Raw genomic sequence first — 26,011 nt, 5'->3', positions numbered from 1 at the left:
CCTGAGGGGGTTGATGATTGATAGAGTAATCATTTGTTTAACAAAGGATTCTACTCCACAGAGTTATCCCTTCTCTTGTAGTGTCAGAACCAAGTGTAGCAGCAGCAGTGCAGTGCTCTAGGAGAAGAGTGAGTTAGTAAAATAGAAAGGGTGTTCTGATACCTGACATTCCTTGAATTTGTTTGTGACTCATTCTGAGTTGTTTTTCAGCTGACTCCTAAGTTTCTTTTTGGCGGATTGCTCTTTGCTGTCACCTTCAAACACCCCAGTCCAGGAAACTGCGCATAGCAATAGATCTCTGATTTCAACAGTATGAGGAGGGTGAACATGTTCTTTTTTAGTAGAGGATGTGTTCATACATATAGTGTGTACATGGAGAAGAACTGTGATGTCACGTTGTATTTAATGTTTACCCTAAAACAGATGGATCTCTTAAAAATATCTTCTTTCTTTCTTTTTTTCTTCCTTTACAGGTGTTACGAGTAGCAGTGAATGCTCCTGTGGACGTAATCATTTTACATGTGCTGTCAGTGCTTTCGGTGAATGCACGTGTATCCCTGCTCAGTGGCAATGTGATGGAGACAATGACTGTGGGGACCACAGTGATGAAGATGGCTGCAGTAAGAATACCATCTTTGACTTGGATTTGGGAAAATAGAATGTCTTTTTCTTTTCTGGTGCTTCTCTGTTTTACAGGCAAATCATGCCATTTGTATGACTGATGTTTTGGGTTGTAGATGACCTACTTTTGACTGACTTCAGTACTCAGAGTCCAACAGAGCATCAACATAAAGCACAGCAAAACACCTACTCTGGCTTTTGCAGCTGGTTTTTAGATGGCTGTTGGACATGAATATTTTAGAGGGAGAAGAGGAACAGAGAGAAGTACTTTTTTTTTCCCACCCTTGCAAAAGCACTATCTGTGAACTAAATTATACAGTTTTGCTGTAAATATGAATGGAAAATAAACAGTGTGAAGAAGCGTTTGGAGAGTGTCTGCCCTCCTAAGTAAAATTCTAGTTTATGTCCTGGCTGCCCTATAAAGGGAGGGAAAAGTAAACACTGTCATAATATTCATTGGTCTTGGGATCTGCTGAGAGAAGTTACCTTGCAGCTACTGCGTATCTGCATAGTGTTGACATCTCTGTAGCTGAGCCCAGCTAGGTGAGAATTGATGTATAATGTCAGTTTGAGTGGGTTTAGCATGATACAGATTAATAGAGAAAGCCTCTTTCCCTGGAGTCACAAGTAAGTTGCTTTCTTACCTCATCTCTTTGGATTGCACAGACGGTGGCAGAATTGAAGGGTGGAAAAAAAGGCCCGTTTTCATGGAACTCCTTTCCTGAAAGGAAACCCTAGAGCTGAAGATTTAAGGCTCCTGTCAAGGAACATGAATGAGGATCCATCTTCTCTGATGGATCTTTCTTTAACCTTTCCTGGTTTCTGCTGTTGATTAGTTGTATGGAAAGGAGCTTTCCTCATCTTTGAAATGCTGTTTTAGAGAATCTCTTCTTCCTTAAGTCTGGGAGGTGTCAACCTAGCTTTGTGAAAATATGTTTCCTTCTCACTTCTTGTTTCTTCAAATTTTGCAAATATTGAGCAGTGTGGAAGACCTTGAGTGAAAAATGGGGTTTTGATAAATCGGCTACCTGCAAACTGAGATGATCAGTGTTTGGTTTAAAGATGATTAGTGAAAGGGTTGTTAGGCAAGGAAGTGACTTTATCTGGAGAAATCAAAAAAGGGGATGAAAACCCTGCATGTTTACATCCAGTAAAGAAAAGGGCCAATATAAAAACTTGCTATGCTCGAAAAAGAGGAAATGGGGATCTGGGAACTGAAGAAATAAAATTAAAGTCTCAAAAGAACAGGACGGAGGAGGCTCTGTACAATTGCACAGGCTAAAAAAGGAGAATCTGAGCAGGAATAAGGGGTTTGGGGAGGTAAGGAATATCCAATAGCTAAACTGGTTTTAGTGGCTTATTATTAAGCACAGAGGAAGATTCCTTTTTGTTTGTTTGTTTGTTTGTTTGTTTGCTGGGGAGGTAGGGAAGCAGGGGGATGGTGGTGGGATTGTTTTGGGTTTTTTTGGTGGGCTCAGTAATGATTTAGATGGGTGATACTTGTTGGTATGATCTTCTTTGTAATTCAACAACATTATACTTTGAGCATGGAAAGTTTTAAGCCAAGTAGGCATGGCAGGACTAGGGGACGGGAGAGATAAGATCTTCCATAGGAACTAGCAGGAGGTGGTTCAAAGCTAACAAGTTGTTTGTTCATACAACATATGCTTAAGCTGTGAATCTCCTTGCCACAAAACACTGATTCTGAAATTTCAAACATTCTCAGGTAGCAGTCTCATAAGTTAATGGATGTATAATCCACTAAGGACTGTTAAAGATGAATATGCCACCTCTTGTTTGGAATTCTTTGTATTACAAATAGAGGCAGATTTTGTGTTCTGAGGAACAAAAAAGGCAACAAAAAAAGCTATTGACAGCAAAAGGAGGGCTAAGGAGAGTCTCCATCTTTTAGTGGATGCAGAGGGTAGAATAGTGTCAGGAAACTGATGAAAAGGCTGAGTTACTTAATGCCTTCTTTGCCTTAGTCTTTAATGCCAAAACCACTTGTCCCTAGGATACGCAGCTCCTAGAGCTGGAAGTTAGTGACAGGAACCTGACCGAAACCGTCATAATCCAGAAGGCATGGTTACTGACCTGCTATGCCAGTCAAACACCTGCAAGTCTATGGACCCAGATGGGATGCACCCAAGAGTGCTGAGGGAGATGGCAGAAGAACTTGCCAAGCCAATTTCAATCATTTGCCAGTAGTCCTGGTTAACTGGAAAAGTTGCATTTGACTGGAAATAGCAAATGTAACACCCATCTACAAGAAGGGTCAGAGGATGATTCAGAGAACTACAGGCCTGTCAGCCTGACCTCAATACTGGGGAAAGTCATGGAGCAGATCATCCCGAGTGCCATCACACAACACGTGCGGGACAACCAAGGGATCAGGCCCAGCCAGCATGTGTTTACAAAAGGCAGGTCCTGCTTGACCAACCTGCCCTACTTCTATGACAAAGTGACCTGTGTCGTGGATAAGGGAAAGGCTGTGGATGTTGTCTACGTAGACATCAGTAAAGCCTTTGACACCATCTCCCACAGCATTCTCCTGGAGGAAGTGGTTGCTTACAGTTTGGATGGGTGCACAGTTCTCTGGGTAGAAAACCAGCTGGATGGCCAGGCCCAGAGAGTGGTAGTGACTGGAGTTAAATCCACCTAGTGGCCGGTCACCAGTGGCGTTCCCTGGGGCTCAGTATTGGGGTCAGTCCTGTTTATTATCTTTATCCCTCAATCAGTTTGCAGACAACACCAAGAAGGGCAGGAGCACTGATCTGCTGGAGAGTAGGAAGGCTCTACAGAGGGATCTGAACAGGCTGGTTCAGCGGGCTGAGGACAACTGTCTGAGGTTCAACAAGGCAAAATGCCAAGTCCTGCCTTTGGGTCACAACAACCCCAGGCATCGCTACAGGCTGGGGGATGAGTGGCTGGAAAGCTGCCTGTGGAAGGGAACCTGGGGGTGCTGGTCGACAGCAGCTGAACATGAGCCAGCAGTGTGTCCAGGTGGCCAAGAAGGCCAATGGCATCCTGGTCTGTATTAGAAAGGGTGTGGCCAGCAGGATCAGGGCCACAGTGATCGTCCCCCTGTACAAGTCTCTGGCAAGGCCGCACCTTGAATGCTGTGTCCAGTTTTGGGCCCCTCACTTCAGAAAGGACATTGAGGTGCTGGAGCATGTCCAGAGAAGGGCAATGAAGCTGGTGAAGGGTCTAGAAAGCATGTCTTAGGAGAAGCGGCTGAGGGAGCTGGGGTTGTTTAGCCTGGAGGAGGCTCAGGAGGAACCTTGCAGCCCTCTTCAACTACCTGAAAGTAGGTTGTAGTGAGGTGGATGTCAGTCTCTTCACCCGTGTCTCAAGTGAAAGAATGAGAGGAAATGGCCTTAAGTTGCACCAGGGGAGATTCAGATTAGGTATTAGAAAAAAATTTTTCACTGAAAGGGTGATTAAGCACTGGAATAAGTTGTCCAGGGAGGTGGTAGAGTCACTGTCTCTGGAAGTGTTCAAGAGATGTCTGTATGTGTCACTTGAGGGTCTGGTTTAGGGGTGATTTTGGTGGTGCTGAGTTGACGGTTGGACAAAGGTCTCTTCCAAGTTTGATGATTCTGTAATTCTGTGGTCTCATTCAGAACATAACTTGTGCTGTAGGTCTCTACAATTTAGTGAGAGATGTAAGCTATCATGTACCAAGAAGGACAGTAGATTTGACAAGTTAGGAGGGGAGATAAAGAGCAGCATTATTCAGAGTAGAAAAGTGACTCAAGGGGAAGGACTAGAATATGAGTTGCCTTTTTGAATATTGTGGTAGAAAAAATACAAAGAGGAGAACTTTTTTCAGCTGACAGCCCTTATACTTTGAGTGCAATTTAGTGGAAATATGAAAGCAAAAATAAAAGTTAAGCAATGGGGCTAAGGATACTATAGAAATGTTAAGTGCACGGCTTTCATGGAGTGAGATTTTGGACTTCTCTGTTTTGAATTTGATTTATATATTTATTTTTTGACTTCTACCAGGTTTGAAACCAGTCAGTTTCTTTTAAATACAAATACTGACGTGAAGGTTTGGGTTGTCATGATGAAGTCATCATACAAGGCCCAGATATATTAAAGGCCTAGTTAAAGAATTACTTAGATTCCTCAGAAACCATGGGGCTAGTCTTCATGCTGGAATGGGCCCAGTGGTTCATTCTGACTTATGAATCTCAATCAGTGCAACCACTTATATGGACTCTAATGAGATGCTAAAACAATCTGGATTCTTTTCCAGCAATGTATGGATGTGCAGCTCTGAGTTTTAAAGACAGGAATTATAATATCATCAAGTAGATGTCTCTGATTAGAAGAGTGAAATGTTTGCAAGGAATCCCACCTTTCCCTGTCCTGCTACAACCTAGTTTTAGAATTTTCTTTTTTTCTCCTGTGACTATCCTGACTTTCCAGAGGAATAAAACTGTAACCATGCTTTTTTACGGTGTACTTTCCTTCCGTGTATCATATGCTCATATGTATACTGCAAGCCAATACAACAAGAAGAACAAATTCCTGAGAAAATTCTATTTCCTTGGGAAAAAGAGAGGAGAATGGGAAGACACTGGATTGTTGGACTCCTAATAAAGCAAGAGAGCAAAACACAGGCTGGGCATAAAGCTGAAAATTGGTTTAGCAAGTCAAGATTCAGTCTTGCATCTCTGTCTGTATAGTACTGCATGTACTTGAGTAATTGATGGGAGTTCACTAAATTCTCTATTAATGCAATTTTCTAACCTTGCATGAGTAATCTGTCACTTTGTTAAAGAATGACAGCTTGAAACGCAGTGCATGTGATGTAAAAAAAAAAAAAAAGGAAAAGAAAAGCAAGATACTTGGCAGTGAGAGGAGTTACAGCTATGAAAAACTAAAGCAGACACAGGGAACACTTACTCCCTTGAGACATTTTCAGTTTCAAGATAAATTCTTATTATGTGGTGATTTTTCCTTTGTTTAGTTTTTAATGTTCTTTTACAAACTATAAAACAAATTACCACTTTCTGAGTTGGTTGCACTAAGTTTTTCGTCAAATGGTACTGTTTCTGCTCATCCCAGACACTTTGCACTAGTTTTAGTGTCCTTGGAATGTCTGCCACTCATAGGTATTTTCCCATTGTTTTAAGGAAAGCCCTGCCTCTGCTTACCTTTGACAGAAACTCTTTTCCTTGCAAATTTGAAGCCCTGCTGTGATGGAAGCCAATTATTCCATGATATGCTTGCTTCCTGCTCTGGATCATGTTTACAAGCCAGAATGCTGTAGTAATAATATCAATAAGCAACCTCCCAGCTGTCATGCCAGCTTCATAGGCTTTCTCTAGTGTCAGCTCTCTGGCTTGCTGACAGTATCTGGTTTGGAAGCCTTTGCTACACATGCACAGAGTAGCTCAGCTGCCTTCCTGCCTTGTGCCAACAGAGACTACTTTGGACTGTCCCTAAAGAAAGCCACATGCAAGCGGAGGAATGGTTTTCATTCTGCCCTCCTGTATGCCCTTTGAAGTCCAGCATGGTGTGAATGAGTCCTACTTCCTGTGGCAAGGGTGAAAGAACAACTGAGTAAACTTGGCCTGAAAATTCATAAATAGTTCTGTTTCTCCTAAGATACGTTAAATCCCCTCATAACTATCGCCCCAGAAGAGCCTTCTTGATGTGAATTTTGGATCTGTATCATACATAACCAGCCTGTAAATTGATAACTTCTTGGGACACAGAGTTGCTTGCTTAGCTCCATGCACTGTTGTACAATACTTTTTCATTTAAAGGGGCTGAAGGAAGAATTTACTCCTTGTACCTTAAATATTTCTAAAAGTGGTCTGTTCCCATCTCATTGGGAAATCTACACAGTTCCCGTTGAGCTGCAATTCATTCAAGTCCAAGAGAGGGTCTCTTCCTTGCCAGGAACAGGATTGTCGGTATAGCCTGCTTATCAGTCCCACAACAAAAATTGTTGAGGTGATGTGAGGATAAAAATCTCACAGGTCTTTTACTAAAATTAATGGAAACATTAAAAGAAATTTTCCCTCTGCCCTTCACTTAATCACCAGTCTTGAGCACAGATGCAATGGCTCAGGTGAAGCTTCATTTCTAAACGTCAAGTTTTATGAATTAGGAACTCCTGTTAAGAGTTCAATATTCTCTTGTAAACACACGAGTTCCATATCTGCAACTTTGTCATTTTATTGAGGTCAGAGTATGTGTGTTTCATTTAAAAGGCATCAGAATTAATGCAGTGCCCCCTCAGGCAGAGTGCTTGTGATCAAAGGGCTGTGAAAGATAGGGTGCTGATACTCTTTTAATTTTTTTCTTTCTTTTTTTTTTCTTTTGACCAGCAGCATTCTCAAATATAGTTCAGCAGTGTGATTGGAAATATTTTATGCTACTCTGGAACTAGGATTTCCAAAACATCTGTTAGCAAAATGCAATGCTCCTATTTCTTTCTGAGAGTGGACTAACACCATTTATTTCTGTTACTGGACTTTTTGCCCACTGAGCTGCAGATCTCAGCAAACAGATCTCTGTTTGCGGGTATCTGGGTACTCATACACAGGCATGGCTGTGGACATAGCTGGGGGTCAGGCTGCAGTTCTCTAGGTAGTATGATTATTTTTTTTCAGTTGTATTTATTTTTTAAATTAGCTTCTCATTCTTCACATGAATGAGAGTTTGTCTTATTAAACAACCAGTATTGTTCAAACTGCTGTGTTCCAGATCTGAACACTGGTTGCTTGCTGTTCTTGGGTACAAAGCAACCTGCTCACCACAGGCAATAGGGATAAAGTGTTCAAAGGACAGTGGGACGTGATTCAGTCTGCGTTTCACCTTATAAACTTCCCTTTTCCCCCACCCTCCCCCTTCCCCTTCTGCTTGGCAATAAAAGAGCGTCCTGTGTAATAGGAGTTGGGAGGGGGGAGGACTAGCAGGCTTATGATAGACATAGCTTTGCTGAAACCTTGGATGATGTCCAGTGTGACCATGCAGAGGGATGAGCTCAGGGAAATGGTTGGAAGTTCAAAGACCTTTTTGTATTGCTCACTGTCAGTTGACAGATGTGTTCTCTTGAGCTGTTGCTGCTCAGCCTTGCTCTTTCCATTGGCTCCCTTTCCTTGAGCTTGCTCCCTGTCCTGCCTCTCTGCTCTGCCTGGGGATGGTGAGTTGGTCCCTGTCTGTCTAGGCATTTGCCTACCTTCAACTCTATTCTAGGACTTGGCTTAGCTCATATCTTTTAGGAAAATATTGTTTCTTTGCATAGATATGGAGAGATCAAGCTGGAATTGAGCAGGGAAGGGGGGTTGAGTCTGAAGTATGTTTACTGTTGGCATTACCTAATCCTTCTATGAGTCGTGGTGAAAGCATGTTAGTGCAATCTGTGATTGCTTGCTCATCAGTTGAAGTGATGCCTATGAAGAACTTGCAGCTGTCTTAGGAAATAATAAATATCCTTCATTTTACACGTTGGAGAAGGGGGCTAAAGAGGCAGAACTGTCCCATGGTCATGCGTCTGTATCAAGCTGGAAAGAGAATATGGGAGTTCAGTTTCTAGTCTTCTAGATGCTAATCCAGCTTGTCCTCCAGCAAGATGAAGAGGTCTTGCTCTATCTCTGTCAGCGAAAGGAGTTCCTGCTGCTTCAGTTGTATTGCCATGTGCCCTTCTTCTGACCATGGGTTTTAAAATAAGCTATATGAGTTAAAGCAATACACCTACCAGATTGTATAGCTGCTCCATCATGTCAGGACAAAATATAGTGGAGGTTGTTTGAGTGTCCTAAGTGTGACCTCTTAAGTTCTGAATTTCCTCCTAAGTTCAAATTTCCAAACACTTTGGATGTATTTTCAGCTGTACTACACATTCACTCTGGGCTAGTGATATGCCCTCAGCTTTAACTCCATAGGAATAAAATGCATCAAAATATGAAGTAATAAATGTCCAGCAAAAGAACTGATTAATAACAACCCTAGAGGAAAGGGCTGTACAGTGGAACTGAAGCCTAATATGTTTAGAAAAATAGAAGGAAACAGGAATTTTCCGTGTAGGCTGTTTGCTTTTTAATGGGAAGAAGGAATGATGGATTGGGGGGGCAGAGCTAGGAAGAAGGGGTTAGGAAGAAACTACTCCCAGAATGTCTTGCAGAATCTTCTTATGAAGCATCTGTTTCTGACCATTATTAAATTCAGGTTCCAATTATATGTGGATCCCTGCCCTGATCCCACTGGCAGTTTCTCTGCTCTATGAGACATTAGCTCTCATTCATTAGTTTGGGATTTTTTATCTAAATAGGTTTGTGGTTTTTCTTCCTTCTTTAAAGGAATGCTCCTGTAGAAGGGGTTTTAACACCACCCCCCTGCCCCTAACCCCCAATGTTGTCTGGCTAGCACACACTTGCTGTCTGCTGGATTGGGAATTTGGTTCTCATAGCAGTTTGTGTTTTGCTCTCTTTCTCCTCTGCTACCTCCCCTGTGCTTGAAGCTCGATTTTTATATCTAGGGGGAGTATGAAATTGGCTGAACTGCTCCCTGTAGGGGTGGAATTTCATTTTGTGTTGTTACCTCATGAAGGGGTGCAGCAGTTCAGTGGGTTAATGGTATCCGTCTGAACCAGCGCTAATGGCTTAACCCTCTGGGAACCTGAAGAATTCTCCCCTGGAGAGTCAGCATGCAAATTCCCTTCCAGGTGGCTTCTGTGCAGTCCTTTGGTGATTAGTCACGCTAAAGCATACACTGGGAGGATGGTCATAGTCCTGAAACTGCAGCTGAGGCCAGGGAAGGTTTGCTCAGCATGCAATGTATGGAAGTTGTGCTTGGGGAAGAGAGGTCTCGTGTGGGACTGACCATCTGAGTCCAAAAATGTCCTGGTTTTGTTTGGAAGCAGAGTTTGGGAAGCGGAGAATTTTCCAGTTCCACCTTCCCTGGGGAAAAAGAGGAAGCTCCTTCTTTGTTTTGCTGCAGCAACACAGGGGTTCTCAGAGAAAATGCAGTGTAAGGAAATGGGTCAGCTATTGGAAGAACAGGGTGCTGTCAAAACTGGAGGGTGAAAATACAGATTTGTATGCTTCCCTCTCCTTTATACTCCTCTGAGGCCTAGAAGAAGCTGGATATGACCTGGGTAGATATCTACATGTGACATCCTGGACATGATGTGAGGGACCTTTTCCTAAGGGCCAGTGCCAAATTCTGTGAGTGTTGAGAGCAGCTACATCTGCAGTGATGTTCTCAGATACAGAAATGCCTATACCTGCCACACTACAGGAACAGCTGAGAAGATGATCTGAATTTGTGGTTAGAAAAAGAGACGTTAGAGCAAGTCTGAATTTAACTGCACTAGTCTAGTGTATTCTTATGGTGGGGGGCTTTTAGGACAGTCCCTTGGTGAGATATGTTGGAGGACTTGCTATAGAGAGCAGTGAATGATTCAGTATAGTATAATCCATGCTGCTGTCATAGGACGCTGGCAGCAGTCCTGGGCCAAGGGGAAACAGGGGGTTGAGAAAGCTGGAAAAGCTGAAAATGTGACTGTTTGTTCTCCTTATTTAATCCTTCTCCTTTTGTGTGTGGCTGCTGTCTTCACCTTCTTCTTTTACCCACCTCCCTCTCTTCATACTCCCACCTCCAGGAGAGTGTTGGCAAGGGAAGGAGTAGCAGCATAGCAGAGGAGGGCTGGCCTGCGTGGTGACAGATGGGAGATGCTGTCGGCAAGCTGGGCTGGGATGAAAGGGTTTCAGGCACTAGCCTTTCTAGCCCTCGCCTCTTCACATCGCTGAGCGAATGTTGTTCTTAGGAGACACACCTGTCAGGAACAGTCTTGTGCAGCCCCTTGCCTATCACAGCTGGCAGCACTTAAAAGTATGAACCTCCTGGGGCTGAGTGTTCCTCTCATCTGTGGGGGGAAGAACAGGGCTGATGCTTCCCCTTGAATTCCAGCTTTGTGGCTCCAGGCCTCTTCAAACACTGTGGATTTGTGGTTCCACTCCATTGCCAACAGACTCCTGTGTAGGCAAGCATCATCCCATCCCTGTCCTCTTCTTCTGTCCCTTCTGGACACCTCTAGCAGGATTTGGATTCTGTTGCCTACACCTGAGGTACAGCAAATTACCCCCAGCAGAGGATTCCTGCTTCTAAGCTTCTCCTTGCAGATTTCTTGACAAAAAAACTGGCAGTCCCCATGCTGAAACACATGCTACAGCATGTTACCCTGTAAAGTCCTGTTCCCCAAAACATTGCTTCTTATAGTTCTCACTCTAAAGAACTTGCTGTGTAATAGAAACAGGATGGACTGCACTAGGAAATAGGCAGGTAAGATGTTAATAGTATAATTTTGCTTGTTATAAAACAAGTGCAGTTATGGGAGGACAGCAGGCTCCCAAGGATGAAAGAAATAAAGAACTCAGTGGGGGGATTGCAGCAGCTACTTTATTGTGGAAAGGTCAGTGTTTCTCTCGGGAAGAGAGACTGCCAAGCTACAGACCTACCCTGCCCCCCATCTGAGGAACAGCTCTTCCTGATGACTTGAAATTTTATGTCTTTTGTTTCAAAGAGGTGTAGCCCTGCTCCCTCAGGAGGGAAGGAACTTTACTTTCAGGAAGGAAGCTGGCTGCAGCTCCATGAGGTGTTTCTTTGCTCTTACAGTGCTGCCCACTTGCTCTCCCTTGGACTTCCACTGTGACAACGGAAAATGTATCCGCCGGTCATGGGTCTGCGATGGAGACAACGACTGTGAGGATGATTCTGATGAACAGGACTGCCGTAAGTCACCTCTCTGAGGGAAGAGGGTGGGTGCAGTGCCTGCCTGCCATGGCTGGAGAAAGTTGACCCTTTTTATTGCAGGAATTGAAGAGTTTATTCACTGAATCAGACTTCTGTCTTGAAGTAAGCTATATCTTGACTCTGACAGAGATGTGTACCTCTAAGCCCTTCTGTCTTGGCACCTGGCTTGCTATTTAGCTGCCTGTTCTGGGGGGAGGGGATGCTTCTCCATCCAGCTGTAGAACCGTTTATGCCCTGCAGCCTTGCTAGTTAATATCCCATGAAGCACTTCCCTGAGCTGAGCTCTTTGTGCCCTCCCCTGTTTGTGGAAACACCTAACCCCTGCCAAATCTTACTGAACTGGATGTCTGGCTGACTTCCTGTGGCCTCAGGTTCCACTGTCTGACTTTTCTGTGGTGCTGGGCTGTCACCAGCATCCTGTCCCTTCAAACAGAGCTCCTTGAGGAGAGGGAGATGCTGTAAGGATATTGCCCACACAGAGACAGGTTCCCTGAAAGTTGACTGTCTGCTGCCATGTGAGGTGCCATCCTCAGAAGATTTGCCATGGTAGCCTGTTAGCTGTGAACATTGCTGATGTGCTTCTACAAATTATTAAAATGGAGGAAGTTTTGCCTGAGTCTTTGACTTTCAGCCCCCTCCTTTCCCCTTTGTGCTGAGGACAAGAGTTACTTGTGGTTGGCTTCCATTAGCAAAAGGTGTTCAGGGATACAACTTTAATTCTCCACAACAAGTCATTGGATCTGTACTTGGCAACGCATGCCGGAGAACCAGCGTGTTCTGTAGCACTGGAGCTTCAGCTTTGCTGTAACTGTGCTGGCATCAGGCTGCAGTTGGGAGCAGAACTGTTCTGCTCTCTGGTTGAGGTGGTTGCAGCTCCTTAGTAAGCATCACTCCGCAGCCCTTGAATTCTACAAAAGTTTTGTGCATGCTGCTCCAGAGTGACACTGATGAAGGAACCCCATCTCAAGAAGTGTGAAAATAAAGCTCTTGGCTGTAAAGTATTCCCTGTCCACTCCTTGCATGGAAATCAATTCACTTTTTGATCAGTATACTCCTGATCTTTGCCTCTCTTTTTGGGCAAAGGGCTGGGAAGCAAGGTTCAGGGGTTGACATCATGTGTGATGCTCTGGAACTCAGGACTAAGCTCCAGTCTATTCAAATATATTAATGAAACAACAGGTATGTAGGTTGGTGTCTGTTTGGTTTTCTGTTTTTCATAAAATGTTGCAATGCCCTCATATCTTTGACAGCAGTGGAGAAGATTTAGAGACTAATAAAAGGAAGAAGGCAAGGTTCTGTGCATAAAAGATTCCTAAGGGTTTTTTTAGATTAGCAGTAACCCTAGGAGGGTTTCTGTTGGATGAAGTCCTCGGGTGCTAATTTTGCAGTCCCTTTCCTTTCCTCACTGGTCTGCAGGCAAGCTTCCGTAGCAGACTGACAAGGAGGGTGGAATGAAGCTGCAAATACTGAGGTGTTCAGAAGAGGAAGTTCAGATTTTCCCTCTCCTTTCCTTTGAAGACAGCTTTGGCACTGTTGAGAAAAGAAGGTGGAAATATAATACAATTAGCAGTTATTTGTTCCTTTGAAAAGAGGCCTGGATTGCCTTTTTTTTTTTCCTGTGCAGGGATATCTCAAGTCTGGCTTGGGCTGTGCTAGAATACTAGCACAGGATGGGTGGCTTCGTCTCTGTGTTCTGTGTACTTCCTTCAACCTGTGTTCTCAATTTTTAGAGGCATCTGTACTGTTGACTTGTGAATGGAATGGAAGAGAGACACTCAAGAAATCTTGCAGTTGCTCTCCTGCTATTGTTGGGAGAATTGGCTCTCCAACATTGTGGTGTCCTTGGAGGACAATGTTGCTCGATTTGTAACATGTCACACATTTGGTGTTCTGCAAGCTAAATCTTCTTGCCTTACCTTCACCCTGTGCCCATTGTGTCCCTGCAGCTCCACGGGAGTGTGAGGAAGATGAGTTCTCATGTCAAAATGGATACTGCATCCGCAGCCTGTGGCACTGTGATGGTGACAATGACTGTGGCGACAACAGTGATGAGCAGTGTGGTGAGTAATGTTCTGTAAGTACTGTCCTCCCATACTTTAAAAGGAGTTGTGCAGACTCCGACCTGTGCAGCTCTAGGATCCCTTGAGCATGGTGAAGACTCACAGCTGGCTTTTCTGGGCTGGGCTTGTGGGATATTCCATTCCATGGGCTGGCTGCTTGGGATCTCAGGCTATATGGCTTACCTGCAAGGTAAGAAAATCACTTGAGACCTTTTATTCCTTGACATTGTGACTTGTGAAGTCCCATTGGATTCCTTTTGAATCCAGCACTGTGTGTCAGTTAAATGAACAATGATGGTTTTGCTAAGGCCTTGCCTGACATGGGTATGTATGGTTTAATGAGAAATCTCGTTTGTGGGTGCCCTAGGAGCTTCTGGAGAATGCTAAAGTGATTTTCTGGGTACTCTCATAAAAGCCAAAGCTTTGTTTGCATTGCTGTCTCTGCAGATATGAGAAAGTGCTCAGAGAAGGAGTTCCGTTGCAGTGACGGCAGCTGCATAGCTGAGCACTGGTTCTGTGATGGTGACACAGACTGCAAGGATGGCTCAGATGAAGAGAATTGCCGTAAGTGCTCTCCTTCCTTTGTAATCACAGGAAATAGCCCTTTGGACCTGCACTTGTCTTGGGTTTTCTGCAGCAGAGATCAAAAACAAGTTAGTCCTGCCTGTACTGGCAGCTATGCTGTCTTCAGCTGCCTACCCCAGAGGGCACAAGAGAATGGTGTCTCTCTTGTGTTACCTCACAGGCATACTTTGTCCATGCCTCTCTGCTTCTCTGTTCCTTCTCATGGCTGTGACCTTGAGTCAGAGCAGGAGGCTTATGCTTTACTGAAGATAGCTCTATATAAAACTGTTGGAGCTGGAGGGCAGGGGGGAAGGGAAGACAACTATTCCCTTCTTTTTTCTCGTCTGACTCTTGACTGAAATTTTGGAAGAGGGGTGGTGCTCTGCTTATTGACGGCATCCTCAGGTACTGCACACTGCAGGGATTGCCTGCTTGCCCAGCTTCTTTTCACTTAGATGCTTTCTGCAGGATGTTGCCCAAAAAGTGACTGATGGGGAAGGGAAGGGCATGAGAAGCCACAACATTTGTTTTCTCCTTCACAGGCTTGCACAAGTGGGACAGGAGTTTGTGTCCCTTCCTGACCCACACTGCCTGTCTTCTGTGTCAGTGAACGCTGTCTGTGTCTCTGGAACTTGCAGTGGTCCCTTCCCCCACCCTGCTCTCCTTTGATAGCATTTTGCAGAATTTGTTCTAGATAGCAGGAAACTTCAAAAGGCTCTGGGAGGGGGATCAGGGCCATCATCTCCTGAAGGGCAGGGGGAGTGGATACATGGGGGAGTTGTCTTTTATCTCTCCAGATAATGAGTTGGCAGGAAGCCAGGGGCTGCAAACATTTCTGAGCCAGGAAAGGGCTCTAGGAGAAAGGGAGCCTCTTTCCCTCTCCTTTTCCCCTCTCCCTTTCTCGTTCCCTTGCCTGTCACTTCACTGAAGGCCATGGATAGACACTTGGGAAGGGAAGGGAGATGATCCAACATTGCCTCCTATGGGAGTGGAGGGGCACCCCAGGACTGGTGCCCCTGCTTCTCTGAAGTGGAATGCTACTTCAGTCCTGGCTGGCATTTGTCTCCATAAGGCATTTTAAGTAACTTGCTAAGAAGCTCAGTTTCACTACTTCCTGTTCTTTTATCTTCTTCCATGTGGTTGTCATCTTTTCCTTATCTCCAGTCATGCTTATCATTCATCTAGGACAAGGTGGGACTGCACCGTTCTTTTTTTGTGTGTTTTTTTCTTTCTTTTTCTTTTGGGGATGTGTGTGTTATAACTGAATAATACAGCGTAATAATTTAAGTCACTGAATTCATTTTCTCCTCAAGGAGACCCAAACACTGCTTTCAGACTCCTTTGGTGAGGCACACATGAACACACATTTTCGTATCCAGCTGCTGGACACTCATTGAATTAAAGCTCTTCAGGCTCTGCCAACTACTTCAGGTTGGAGAGACAGATGTAATTCACTTCCCAGACTATTCTTTCTTTTCAGTCTTTCTTTTATCTTTTGTCTAATAAATTTATTTTCAGAGCTCTTCAGTTGGGAGACTTGTATGCCTGAAATATACAGTTCATTCTCCAGAGAGTATGAGAAGAGGTGTCAGATTCTGTTGTGTGGGACTCAGAATATTTTCCATCCCTTCCCACTTAGTGTACTGCTGAACAGAGGACAGTAGGCAAATCCTTGACTATGAGTCTGTTGGGCTTCGCCCAGAGTCATCTCTCTGACAGTGTTCCTTACTGAAAAGGCATGGTTGTTTTGGTGAGAGCTTGAGAGGAAAGGGAGGGGGAAATCCTGAAAGGTCAGGTGCAGACCTGGGCATCTTGCTGCTTGCTTCCTTCCTTTGGTCCTCAAGTGCTTATTTTTGTTAAAATTCTAAAGGAGTCACTCCCTACTTTAACACTGCATTCTGACATGCCTCAATCCTTAATACAGAGCTACCCCAAAAGGTGTCTCTGTTTTTCCATCTATTTTTGTATCTACCCTTTTCAGATTTAATAAGCAATTTAAACACTTTCTGGAGGTTACTAATACATAGTGTTTCAAGTATAAGATAGAACGTGACACTCTTGGATCCTCTTCCTTATTCATAGCTGTTTGCTTCTCTAGAATTTAATGGCTCTTGAAAAGTTAAATGTTTATAGACTAACATCCTGTGTAACTTTTTTTAAAATTATTTTTAGTGGATTGTCTGCATGGATGTCTTTATATATAGGTTTAACCTGCTTTTTGGTGAAGCTAAAGCAGCGTTCAAGTTCCTCTCAGTAATACAAGTCATGCAGAGATATGCAACAATGGCTAGTAATTTCTAACCCCCTTCCATTGAATACTTGCTAGTCCATTATTGGACTGAGAAGGTTGTTTCTAAACTGGATTGTACCCTGTCACCTCATACATTTTTTCTTTGATTCTCTTGTTAGCATCAGATGTTCCAGCTGCCACTTGCAGCTTGGAGGAGTTCCAGTGTGCATATGGACGCTGCATCTTGGACATCTACCACTGTGATGGTGACGATGACTGTGGGGACTGGTCTGATGAATCTGACTGCTGTAAGTTAGTGCAGGGTGATGTGCTGGTCCAAGCATCTGAGTTGCAAACCTAAATGGATTTTGCATTGGCTGGAGAGGGGTTGCAGTGTAGACAGCGATCTAATTGTTCACACATAAGCTGGCTCTTTCATTATTAGGATTTTTTTAACTCTCGAAAGTGAGAATAGGGATGAGAACTCTGTAGTTAGTGCACTTCTGCTTACAGGAATTAAAGCAGTTTCTGGGAGAAATCTATTCAGTACTAAGTTTCATAATAATGGAGGGTAAGGGGTACTGAGGAGCTTTGGGGATGTTACGTTGGTCTGAATTTGTTCTTTATATTTTTTACCGTCTCTGCAGCATCTCACCAGCCTTGTCGCTCTGGAGAGTTCATGTGCAACAGTGGCTTGTGCATTAATGCTGGCTGGAGGTGTGATGGAGACTTTGACTGTGATGACCAGTCAGATGAGAGGAACTGCAGTGAGTGCTGGAAATTGATGGAAGCATTCGGTTTCTGTGAATGCAAAAGAGTGTTTGGGACTCTTAGCTTTGTAATTGTGTCACTTCTGATCCTTCTTGCTTTTCTGGTCCCTCAGCTACATCTATGTGCACAGCTGACCAGTTCCGCTGTAAGTCAGGGCGCTGTGTCCGTCTGTCCTGGCGTTGTGATGGGGAAGATGACTGCTCTGACAACAGTGACGAGGAGAACTGTGAGAACACAGGTTTGGCCTGCTGCCTTACTGCTTAATAGCTAATATTTCCATCCTCGAGGTAATAGGTGGTGAAGTCTCTTTTGGATTGCTTCAGTGAGTTCAGCCTAGAGTTTCTGCCCTTCCCAAAGAATAGGATTTGTGGTCTGTCTTACACGTTTGCAAACTTGTGCAAGTCTGTGTGCTTGAACTACTTTAGATGATGGTGTTTTCTGGTCAAGTATCAGATCCCTCTGTCTTCCTATCCTGTCCCTACACTGTGAATTACCACAGAGCTCTGAGACTATTGCGTTCAGACTTGGAAACATTAATAATGTGCACTGTTGCTACCTTTGTCAGATGTGCTGTGTCTAACTTACACGTTCTAGATAGTTTGGGATAGCTTTCGTGCTGCATTTTGAAATTGCGGAGCAATTCTAGCAGGCAATGGGATCAAAAAGGATGTTTAGTGGAAGGGAAGAGTAAAGCCTTTGTTTTAGAGGTTAAGGGTGTCAGCTTTCCCCTTAGATGTTTGCTCAGGAGTCACTTTTTCTGTTAATCATTTTACATATCGCCATTCTTTTGTGTGATAGTGGTTATAGAGAAATGGAGAGTTTCAACAGACTCTAGTGTTGTGGTAGGATTCAAGGAATGTCTATAATCTTCTCTTTTCCTTAAAGCCTAAAGGTCTTGCTGAGCAATAGTGTGTATTGGTCCATCCATTTATCCTAGTGAGTGGAGCCCAGCTAGGTGTATTGACCCTGCTGGATCAGTGCATTCTAAACAGAATTTAGAGGTGACAAAATGGGTTTGTGGAACTGTACCTCTTGTTTTGGGGCGGGCTGTTGCAGAGCGAAGTGTGAATGTTCTACAAGGATAGCTAAGTTCAGAGGACCTGGACAGGCACACTTTGTAGCCATTTGAGAGCAGCTGCTTCAGATTGGTCAGCTGTCATAAGCATCAGTGTGGTGATCCTGGAAAAAGCAATTGTACTTAAAGACCAACTGGTAACCCTGTTTTCTCATCCTGATAAAAAAAGTACTTAGAGGTACTGAAAGAACAGTTGCCACCCAGAAGCCAAGTCAAGCTTCCAGAGCCTGAAATTCAACTTTTCCACCTCAAACCAATCCCAAGGTGGTTGAGTACAGCTATTGTTACTGTAAGGTTAGTTGTGCAGTTCTGCTTTAGGTCTATGGTGACAGTCAGGAGGTAAAAATTAAATTGAGACTTCCAAGCAGAATGTGTATTGACGCATCTAAGTGACATACTGTGATGTCCCAATGTCTGTAGCAAGAGGTAAAATCCTCTTGGTTTTAGAAAAGAGTTGTATTTTTATTGGCCACAGAGAGAAGACTCCTAAAATACTAGGCGATTAACTGATGTAAGTAAGGATCTTTATGTGCAATACTGACAAATAAAGTCCAAGTTTCATCATCCTTCATATTAAGTATTTCTGTGCTCTGGAAAGTGAATCTGCATGTGATTTGGTTTTATGTTCCCAGTTGGGGTGTCCATTAGTTCTTAACTGTACTTGTTAATCTCACAACTACTCTTTTTCATGCTGCTTACATGCAGTCTGCCAGTCTTATTGTTTCTTTGCTGGTAACTGTCCTGTTATCTTCCTAAGATTATCAGAGGGTGATGATTTGGGAACTGCTAACCAAGTCAGCTTAAGAGGTACAAAAAATAAGAGGCACCAGGACAGTGCAGTTATTGCTGAAGAAACAATCAGATTGGTAAAGTGCCTACAAACAGTATTACTTTACTTACAAGAATTCTGTACAGTCTCTGTGCCAACAGCAGAAGTTTAAGCGTGTAGCTTGTGTGAAATCCTGTTGCCTGAGCTCAGATTTTAAGGATGCATGTAAATCTCATTCCAAGTCCAGCACAGTGCAGTTAGGGCTGGACAAGATGCTCCTCCCTAGGCAGGCTTAAGATCCATAGCCATGCTAGGGTGACAGATCAGATGATTAAAGTGAAGAACTGACTCTTCCTTTTTACACACTGAGTAGGATTGTAGAATCTGGAACCAAAGGGAGCTATGCCAGGACCTTCTGGTCATTCTGAGAGAAACTAATTAGCTGAACTTCACAGTAAAGCAACAGTGGACTCAGACTGGAGGAGAGTTTGCAGGCCTGCAAATCAGCGTAAAGATAGGTGGAACAGTAAGTTGTGTGAGATGAGCTGAATTCAAGGAAAGAGGAAGTCATGGATTTGTGTTCATATGAAAAGCTTGTAACAAATCTTATAAAATGTTCTGTATCCTTTTCTTCACTGTGGCAGTAAGCTGTGGTGTGCTACTTTCCCCTCCTTCTATTGCAGGCACCCCTCAGTGTGCCTCAGACCAGTTTCTGTGTGGGAATGGGCGTTGTATTGGCCAGAGGAAGCTGTGCAATGGAGCAAATGATTGTGAAGATGGCAGTGATGAGAGCCCACATCAAAACTGCCGTAAGTCCTCTCAACTTCAGTTTTAAACACAAATGGAGGCACTGTAATGTATGGGAATCAATCTGTTGTTACTGAGGAACGTGTGTAAGAAAGAAAGCCTGGACTGTGATAATGGGAGAGAGTTGAAGACTGAGGAAAAAGGCCTTTGTGGTTTTGCCAGTTACAGGCTGCACACAAGGAATAATGAGAAGATTATAATCTCAGATATCAATGTTTGTCTGCAGAGACAGTGAATCCTAAAAACATGTTATTCTGAGCTCTGTTGTCCAGTTCAGTAGTGGCCTGCAGAGGAGAGCTCTGATTGTGAAGAGGAAACTTCCAGCACAGCCTGTGTCCTCTCTCTCTTGCTCAACCTGGTTTGAAGGGTGACTGCTGCCTAACAGCTGAGGGCAAAAGCAGCTGCCTTGTGGTTTCAGCTCAGTTATCTTCACGTGTTCCTTTTGCAGGTCCACGAACAGGGGAGGAGAATTGCAATGTGAACAATGGTGGCTGTGCTCAGAAGTGCCAGATGGTACGAGGGATGGTGCAGTGCACTTGCCACACAGGTTACAGGCTCCTGGAAGATGGCCGATCATGCCAAGGTAGGTTTTTGGAGCAGTAGCCTCCTCCCTACTGCTTTGATATGTCTGAAACTGATGGCTATGACAGGGCGCAAATCAGAGTGTGAAAGCATTAAGCAAGCTATAGATGAGATTGCCTGCTTTGTTGATGATCTATGTAATAGTAACTTTCTCCCTTTCTCTGTAACATGCAGATGTGAATGAATGTGCTGAGGAAGGTTACTGCAGCCAAGGCTGTACCAACAGTGAAGGAGGCTTCCAGTGCTGGTGCGAGCAAGGCTATGAGCTGCGACCTGACAAGCGTAGCTGCAAAGCTCTAGGTAAAGGGGAGTTCAACCTGCCAACAGAACTGGGGTGTGTGTGTTGGTCCAGTTCTCATAATTATGTCTCTAATGCTTTATTGGCAGCATTGTGCTATACACCAAGCCAACATGGGAGCAAAAGGAAGTACCTGGATTTGTATTAGATATGCCCAGGTTGTTGGTGAATGCCTGTGAAAATTTTGTGTGATTTTTGACTACTGTTTCCTTTCCCTGTCAGCAGAAGAGCCCCCTTAGCTTCTTTTCCTAGTCCCTTGTCATTCCTGGTGACCCAGACCCTGGGACAAAACCAGCTTTCTGTATCTATTCAGGAAATGTCTTAACCTTTCCAGTCAGTGATGTTATGTCACACCTCCTTGTGGTTTGACCTTTGATGCTGGTCACCAGTCCTGAATGCTGTGAATGGCTGCTGTGTGGACATCTGCCTTTTTTTTTTAAGGGCGTCTATACACTTGTTTAACTTTATTCCTCTAATGTAGGAGCTGAGGAATTAGAAATTCCATTTAAAGTCTTAAGATGTTAGGATGTTGATACTATTTTGGGGTTTTTTTTTCTCTGCTGTGGAAGTACCTGCTGAGTTTATATCTGGCTGAGGCACATTTCAGCTGTGTCCTGTCTGTGGTAGAAGATGTAGTAGAGCATGTGTTTGCATGGCTAGTAGATGGATATAGGAAAAAAACCACTGTTGTCCAGCTGCCAAATGGCTGCCTAGTGGTATGGTTTCAGAGGTTGAGATGAGGCGGCTTAGGTGGGACCTGGAATGATTACTTCTTGCTGAGTTAATGTTTGCCAAAAGGTTTAAAACTGCTCATCTTTGAGTTGTTGAGGATGTGGAAACAGCTCTCTGAAGTGTTTTGCATTTGGAGGTTGATTTCTTGCTGCCAGTACTGCAAAACTATGTTCTGGGACTTGGTGCAGAGGGAATGGTAGACAGGACCCTGTCAAATACTCTAATGCTGTCCTTCTGTGTATTCTTAGGGCCAGAGCCAGTGCTGCTCTTTGCCAATCGAATTGATATCCGACAAGTGTTGCCTCATCGCTCAGAGTATACGCTGCTCCTGAACAACCTGGAAAATGCCATTGCCCTTGACTTCCACCACAGCAAGGAGCTGGTGTTTTGGTCTGATGTCACACTTGATCGCATCATGAGGGCCAATCTGAATGGTAGCAATGTGGAAGAGGTGGTTTCCACAGGGCTGGAGAGCCCAGGTGCGTCACCACAAAAAAGGCAACAGCCTGGGGTGGGTGAGTGGAGAAAAGTGGGTACCCAGGATTCAAAATGAAGTGAATCCCCCTGAGCAAGGGTACGGGTTGGATGGAATAGGTGTAAGATGAGTGTCCCACTGGAGTTAATCTTGGCTGGCAGGAGGACTGAACTGGGCCTCTTCTGAAGTGGAGAGAAAAAGGGAACTATTTTTTTGTGCTGATGCATGGTTTCATTCTGTACTTAATTCTCTCTTGGAGATAGGTGGACTTGCTATTGACTGGATCCATGACAAATTATACTGGACAGACTCTGGGACATCTCGAATTGAAGTAGCAAACTTGGATGGCACTCACAGGAAAGTGCTTTTGTGGCAGAACCTGGAGAAGCCACGAGCAATTGCCCTACATCCTATGGAGGGGTAAGTGAAAATGTAGGACCCCAGTGAGCCCTCCACGCACGTGCTTCCAAGTGAGCATTGAAAACCCCATTCTTGGTCACAAAGGTTGCCTCTGGGCTCAAGCCTTCATTTGGTACTGTGAGTTTGGGGAACCTGGCAATACTGGGAGCCTTCAGAGCCTTAATCCTGCTCTGGGTCCTTCAGCTTTCACCGGCTTGAAAGGGCTGGGTGTTACTTTGCTGGCCGTCACTTCTCCCATGGCTGTGACCCAGTGTCATGCTCAAGGTCACAGGACTGATTGTTTTGCCCTGATAGGGAGTGATGCTGGGTGCAGTATGTGGGCCATGAGTTTTCTAGCCTGTCTCTCCCTGCCTCCTCCAGTACTATCTACTGGACTGACTGGGGCAACACTCCCCGTATTGAGTATTCCAACATGGATGGCTCTAACCGTCGCATCATTGCGGATACACACCTCTTCTGGCCCAATGGACTGACTATTGACTATGCAGGACATCGAATGTACTGGGTGGATGCCAAACATCATGTCATTGAGAGGGCTGACCTCGATGGGCGGAACAGGAAGGCTGTTATTAGCCAAGGTGAGTAAAAGGGCTATATACGGGGAATGCTCTCTGCAGTAAAGACAGTGGAGTAGCACAGTGCTACTCTGAGTTTCAGAGACACTGGCTCCTGCTTCTGTGCTTGTCTCCTGTTCTTTCACTGTGGAATGAATTCGGCCACCACTGAGGTATGGGGTTTGCTACCCAGTTATCAGTGGCCTCATCAAAAGGAGTGTGTGGCCAGCAGGTTGAAGGAGGTGATTCTCACTGTCTGCTCTGCTCTTGTGAAACCCCACCTGGAGTGCTGCATAAGTTCTGATGTCTCCAACGTAGGAAGGACATGGAACTGTTGGGGCAAGTCCAGAGGAGGACCACAAAGTTGATAAGAGGATTGGAGCACCTCCCATGCAAAGACAGGCTGAGGAAGTTGGGGTTGTCCAGCCTGGAGAAGAGAAGGTTGTGTGGAAACTGTGTCGCAGTCTTCCAGTACCTGAAGGGGGCCTACCGGGAAGCCAGAGAGGGACTCTTCACCAGGAACTGTAGTGATAGGGCAAGGAGTAATGGATACAAATTGAAAGAGGGGAAATATAGGTTAGATATTAGGAAGATATTTTTTACCGTGAAAGTGGTTAGACACTGGAACATATTACCCAGAGAGGCTGTGGATACCCCAGCCCTGGCAGTGTTCAAAGCCAGGTTGAATAAGGCCTTGAGCAACCTGATCTTATGGAATGTGTCCCTGCCCATGGTGGGGGGGTTGGTATTAGATGATCTTTAAGGTCTCTTCCAACCCTTAACATTCTGTGATTCTGTGGTTATATGATAGCAGAGAGGAATTGTCTGTTATATTAGTGTAAAGTGTATTTGAGCAGGTTGACTGTAGTAAAGCCTAAGGGGCAGTGGAAACAGCTTTCCCTTGTCTCCCTGCTAGCCTGAGTCGTGTTAGACCTGATTATATCCCTGTACTGGATGTCTTTTACAGGGCTCCCGCACCCATTTGCTATCACCGTGTTTGAGGACAGTCTGTATTGGACAGACTGGCACACCAAGAGCATCAACAGTGCCAACAAATTCACAGGCAAGAACCAGGAGATCATCCGCAACAAGCTCCACTTCCCTATGGACATCCACACACTTCATCCTCAGCGTCAGCCAGCAGGTAACTGCAGTAAGGGTAGAGACCCAGTTGAGCCACTAGAAGACCTGCAGGCACCCATCACCCTGTTGATCATCCAGACGTGAGGCTGAACTCGCTACATGTGTGTCGGTACATCCCTGCCTGTGCCCAGGGCTGTTGCAGAACTGGCTCCACCGGCAGTTCTGCTGAGATCGCTCAGCCCCGGTAAATCGGAGTTGGGTGTTACCGCAGCTCCCCCTGCTGACACTGGGGGTGGAGGCCTTCCAGTAGGAAATACCTGGGGCTTGTTTATGCAAGAGCTGTTTTGGGAGGGGGCAAAAGCTCATAAGTGGTCATAGTAATGACTGACACCTCCCTGATTCCTCTTCAGTTGCCATAATCTGCTCTAGAAGTGGATTTATTTAAATTTATTTTAAAATTGACCCCTAAAACTAGAGTTAGTGCTCTAGTTTATACAGAATCACAGAATATGCTGAGTTGGAAGGGACTCACGAGGATCATCGAGTACAACTCTTAGCCCTGCACAGGACATCCCTGAGAGTCACACCATGTGCCTGAGAGCATTGTCCAAGCGGTACTTGAGCTCTGTCATACGTTTCCTTATTGTCAATTAATTTCTGGGTAGATGAGTTACCATATCCTTGTGGGTTTTGACACCTCAGCTGATGTTTTTCCTCTTTTTGTTACTCTTTGTTTTATGCGTGGTTGTTTTTATGTTTGACTACTTGAGCAGGGAGAAACCGTTGTGGGGACAACAACGGGGGCTGTACTCACCTCTGCCTGCCAAGCAGCAAGGATTACACCTGTGCCTGCCCCACGGGCTTTCGCAAGACCAGCAGCCATGCCTGTGCCCAGAGTAAGTGAGGTGGGACCACAGTCTGCGTGCTCAGATGTTCGGTGGGTGGCAGAGGGTTGGCAGTGGGAGTAAGCATCAGCAGCACTTGCTTCCAAGGAGATGCAGCTGAGTAGACTGAGTTAGAAGTATTAAGGTCCCACCAGAGGATGCTTCACCTTTTTGATGCATTCCCCTGTTGTGCATTCTCATTGCCCTCACTAGGCTTTATGGGTGGGGATACAGAGAAACTCCATCCTTGGATCCTTATTTCAGGGCTGCTGTTGACACCGTGCTACCTGACACAGCTGATTGTCTCCCTGAAGCTCCCATAAGAGCTGTGTCACTAATGGACAAAAAATTCAATCCCCTTCATTGGTGCAGTTTCTCTTTGTTTGCAACCAAGTGAAAGAAGTAGATCAACTATATCCTAGATTCTCAAGAGCTATTTTCAAATAGCATTTGGAGGGAGGTCTGTGCCAGTCTTTGAAGAATATGGCTTTGTTCTCTCAGCATAGGTTACCCCCCGAGAGAGCTCACAAGTACTCTGTTCCCCCTTGCCCATCCACCCCACGCATCCTCTCCCAGTGATGTTTTGCTTCCAGTTAAAGAAAAAGGACCAAAGATTTGCCAATGAGAAATTATATAGGTGGTTAAGGTTGTGGATATATCAGGGAATTGTCTGTCTATCACTGTGTTGTTGAACTTAGAGAAATTAAAAGAAGACCTTTCGACCTTTGATCAGGTCTTGACAAGTTCCTGCTTTTTGCCCGAAGGATGGACATCCGTCGGATCAGCTTTGACACTGATGACCTGTCAGATGATGTCATCCCCCTTGCTGATGTTCGCAGTGCTGTGGCTCTAGACTGGGACTCAAAGGATGACTATGTGTACTGGACAGATGTTAGCACTGACTCAATCAGCCGAGCAAAATGGGATGGATCAAACCAGGAGGTACAGTGTTAACTATGTGTGGAGGTCATCTATCCAGGAGACTGGTTGAGCATCATATTTGAAGCTGCTGGGATACTCTGGCCTTTTAGGGCGCTGCAGTTCATGGTGGATTTTTTGTAGTTTGCCTAGTTCTGGCTCAGAAAAGCCCTGAGATCACCAGACACTTCATACACAAGTTTGGTGTATTTTCCTGCCTGTATGGGGACATGAAGCATGATGGCTGTGAGCTGCAGTCAATACCTTTGTTGTAGCCCTAAAAATCTGAAGTATTAAATCCTGTGTTATGTTCTACATTTGGAATAAGAGTCATGCTCCTTGAGAATGCTTTTTGCACATGCCCTTAGGCTAATATTACTATAAATGAAGGG

At 44.7% G+C, this 26,011-nt stretch overlaps 1 protein-coding gene across 6 annotated transcripts in view; it reads left to right on the top strand.

Moving 5' to 3' along the window:
- Positions 1–26,011, top strand: part of LRP4 (LDL receptor related protein 4) — a 95,870-nt gene that overhangs the window by 52,177 nt on the left and 17,682 nt on the right. For 5 of the 6 annotated variants that reach the window (XM_017806709.1, XM_017806690.1, XM_017806698.1 and 2 more), the window contains exons 4-19: positions 474–620; positions 11,260–11,376; positions 13,344–13,457; positions 13,905–14,021; positions 16,431–16,559; positions 16,899–17,018; positions 17,135–17,260; positions 19,550–19,675; positions 20,122–20,256; positions 20,430–20,555; positions 21,534–21,764; positions 22,024–22,180; positions 22,541–22,758; positions 23,702–23,878; positions 24,588–24,713; positions 25,435–25,643. In XM_017806709.1, the coding sequence (XP_017662198.1) occupies positions 474–620; positions 11,260–11,376; positions 13,344–13,457; positions 13,905–14,021; positions 16,431–16,559; positions 16,899–17,018; positions 17,135–17,260; positions 19,550–19,675; positions 20,122–20,256; positions 20,430–20,555; positions 21,534–21,764; positions 22,024–22,180; positions 22,541–22,758; positions 23,702–23,878; positions 24,588–24,713; positions 25,435–25,643 (2,375 nt within the window). The remainder of the gene's footprint in view (positions 1–473; positions 621–11,259; positions 11,377–13,343; positions 13,458–13,904; positions 14,022–16,430; positions 16,560–16,898; positions 17,019–17,134; positions 17,261–19,549; positions 19,676–20,121; positions 20,257–20,429; positions 20,556–21,533; positions 21,765–22,023; positions 22,181–22,540; positions 22,759–23,701; positions 23,879–24,587; positions 24,714–25,434; positions 25,644–26,011) is intronic. The other variant, XM_017806726.1, reaches the window with a different exon arrangement.

The sequence above is a fragment of the Lepidothrix coronata genome, unplaced genomic scaffold, assembly GCF_001604755.1.
Source record: "Lepidothrix coronata isolate B3197 unplaced genomic scaffold, Lepidothrix_coronata-1.0 Scaffold1, whole genome shotgun sequence".
NCBI lineage: Eukaryota > Metazoa > Chordata > Aves > Passeriformes > Pipridae > Lepidothrix > Lepidothrix coronata.
This window is presented reverse-complemented; position numbering and strand designations above follow the sequence as displayed.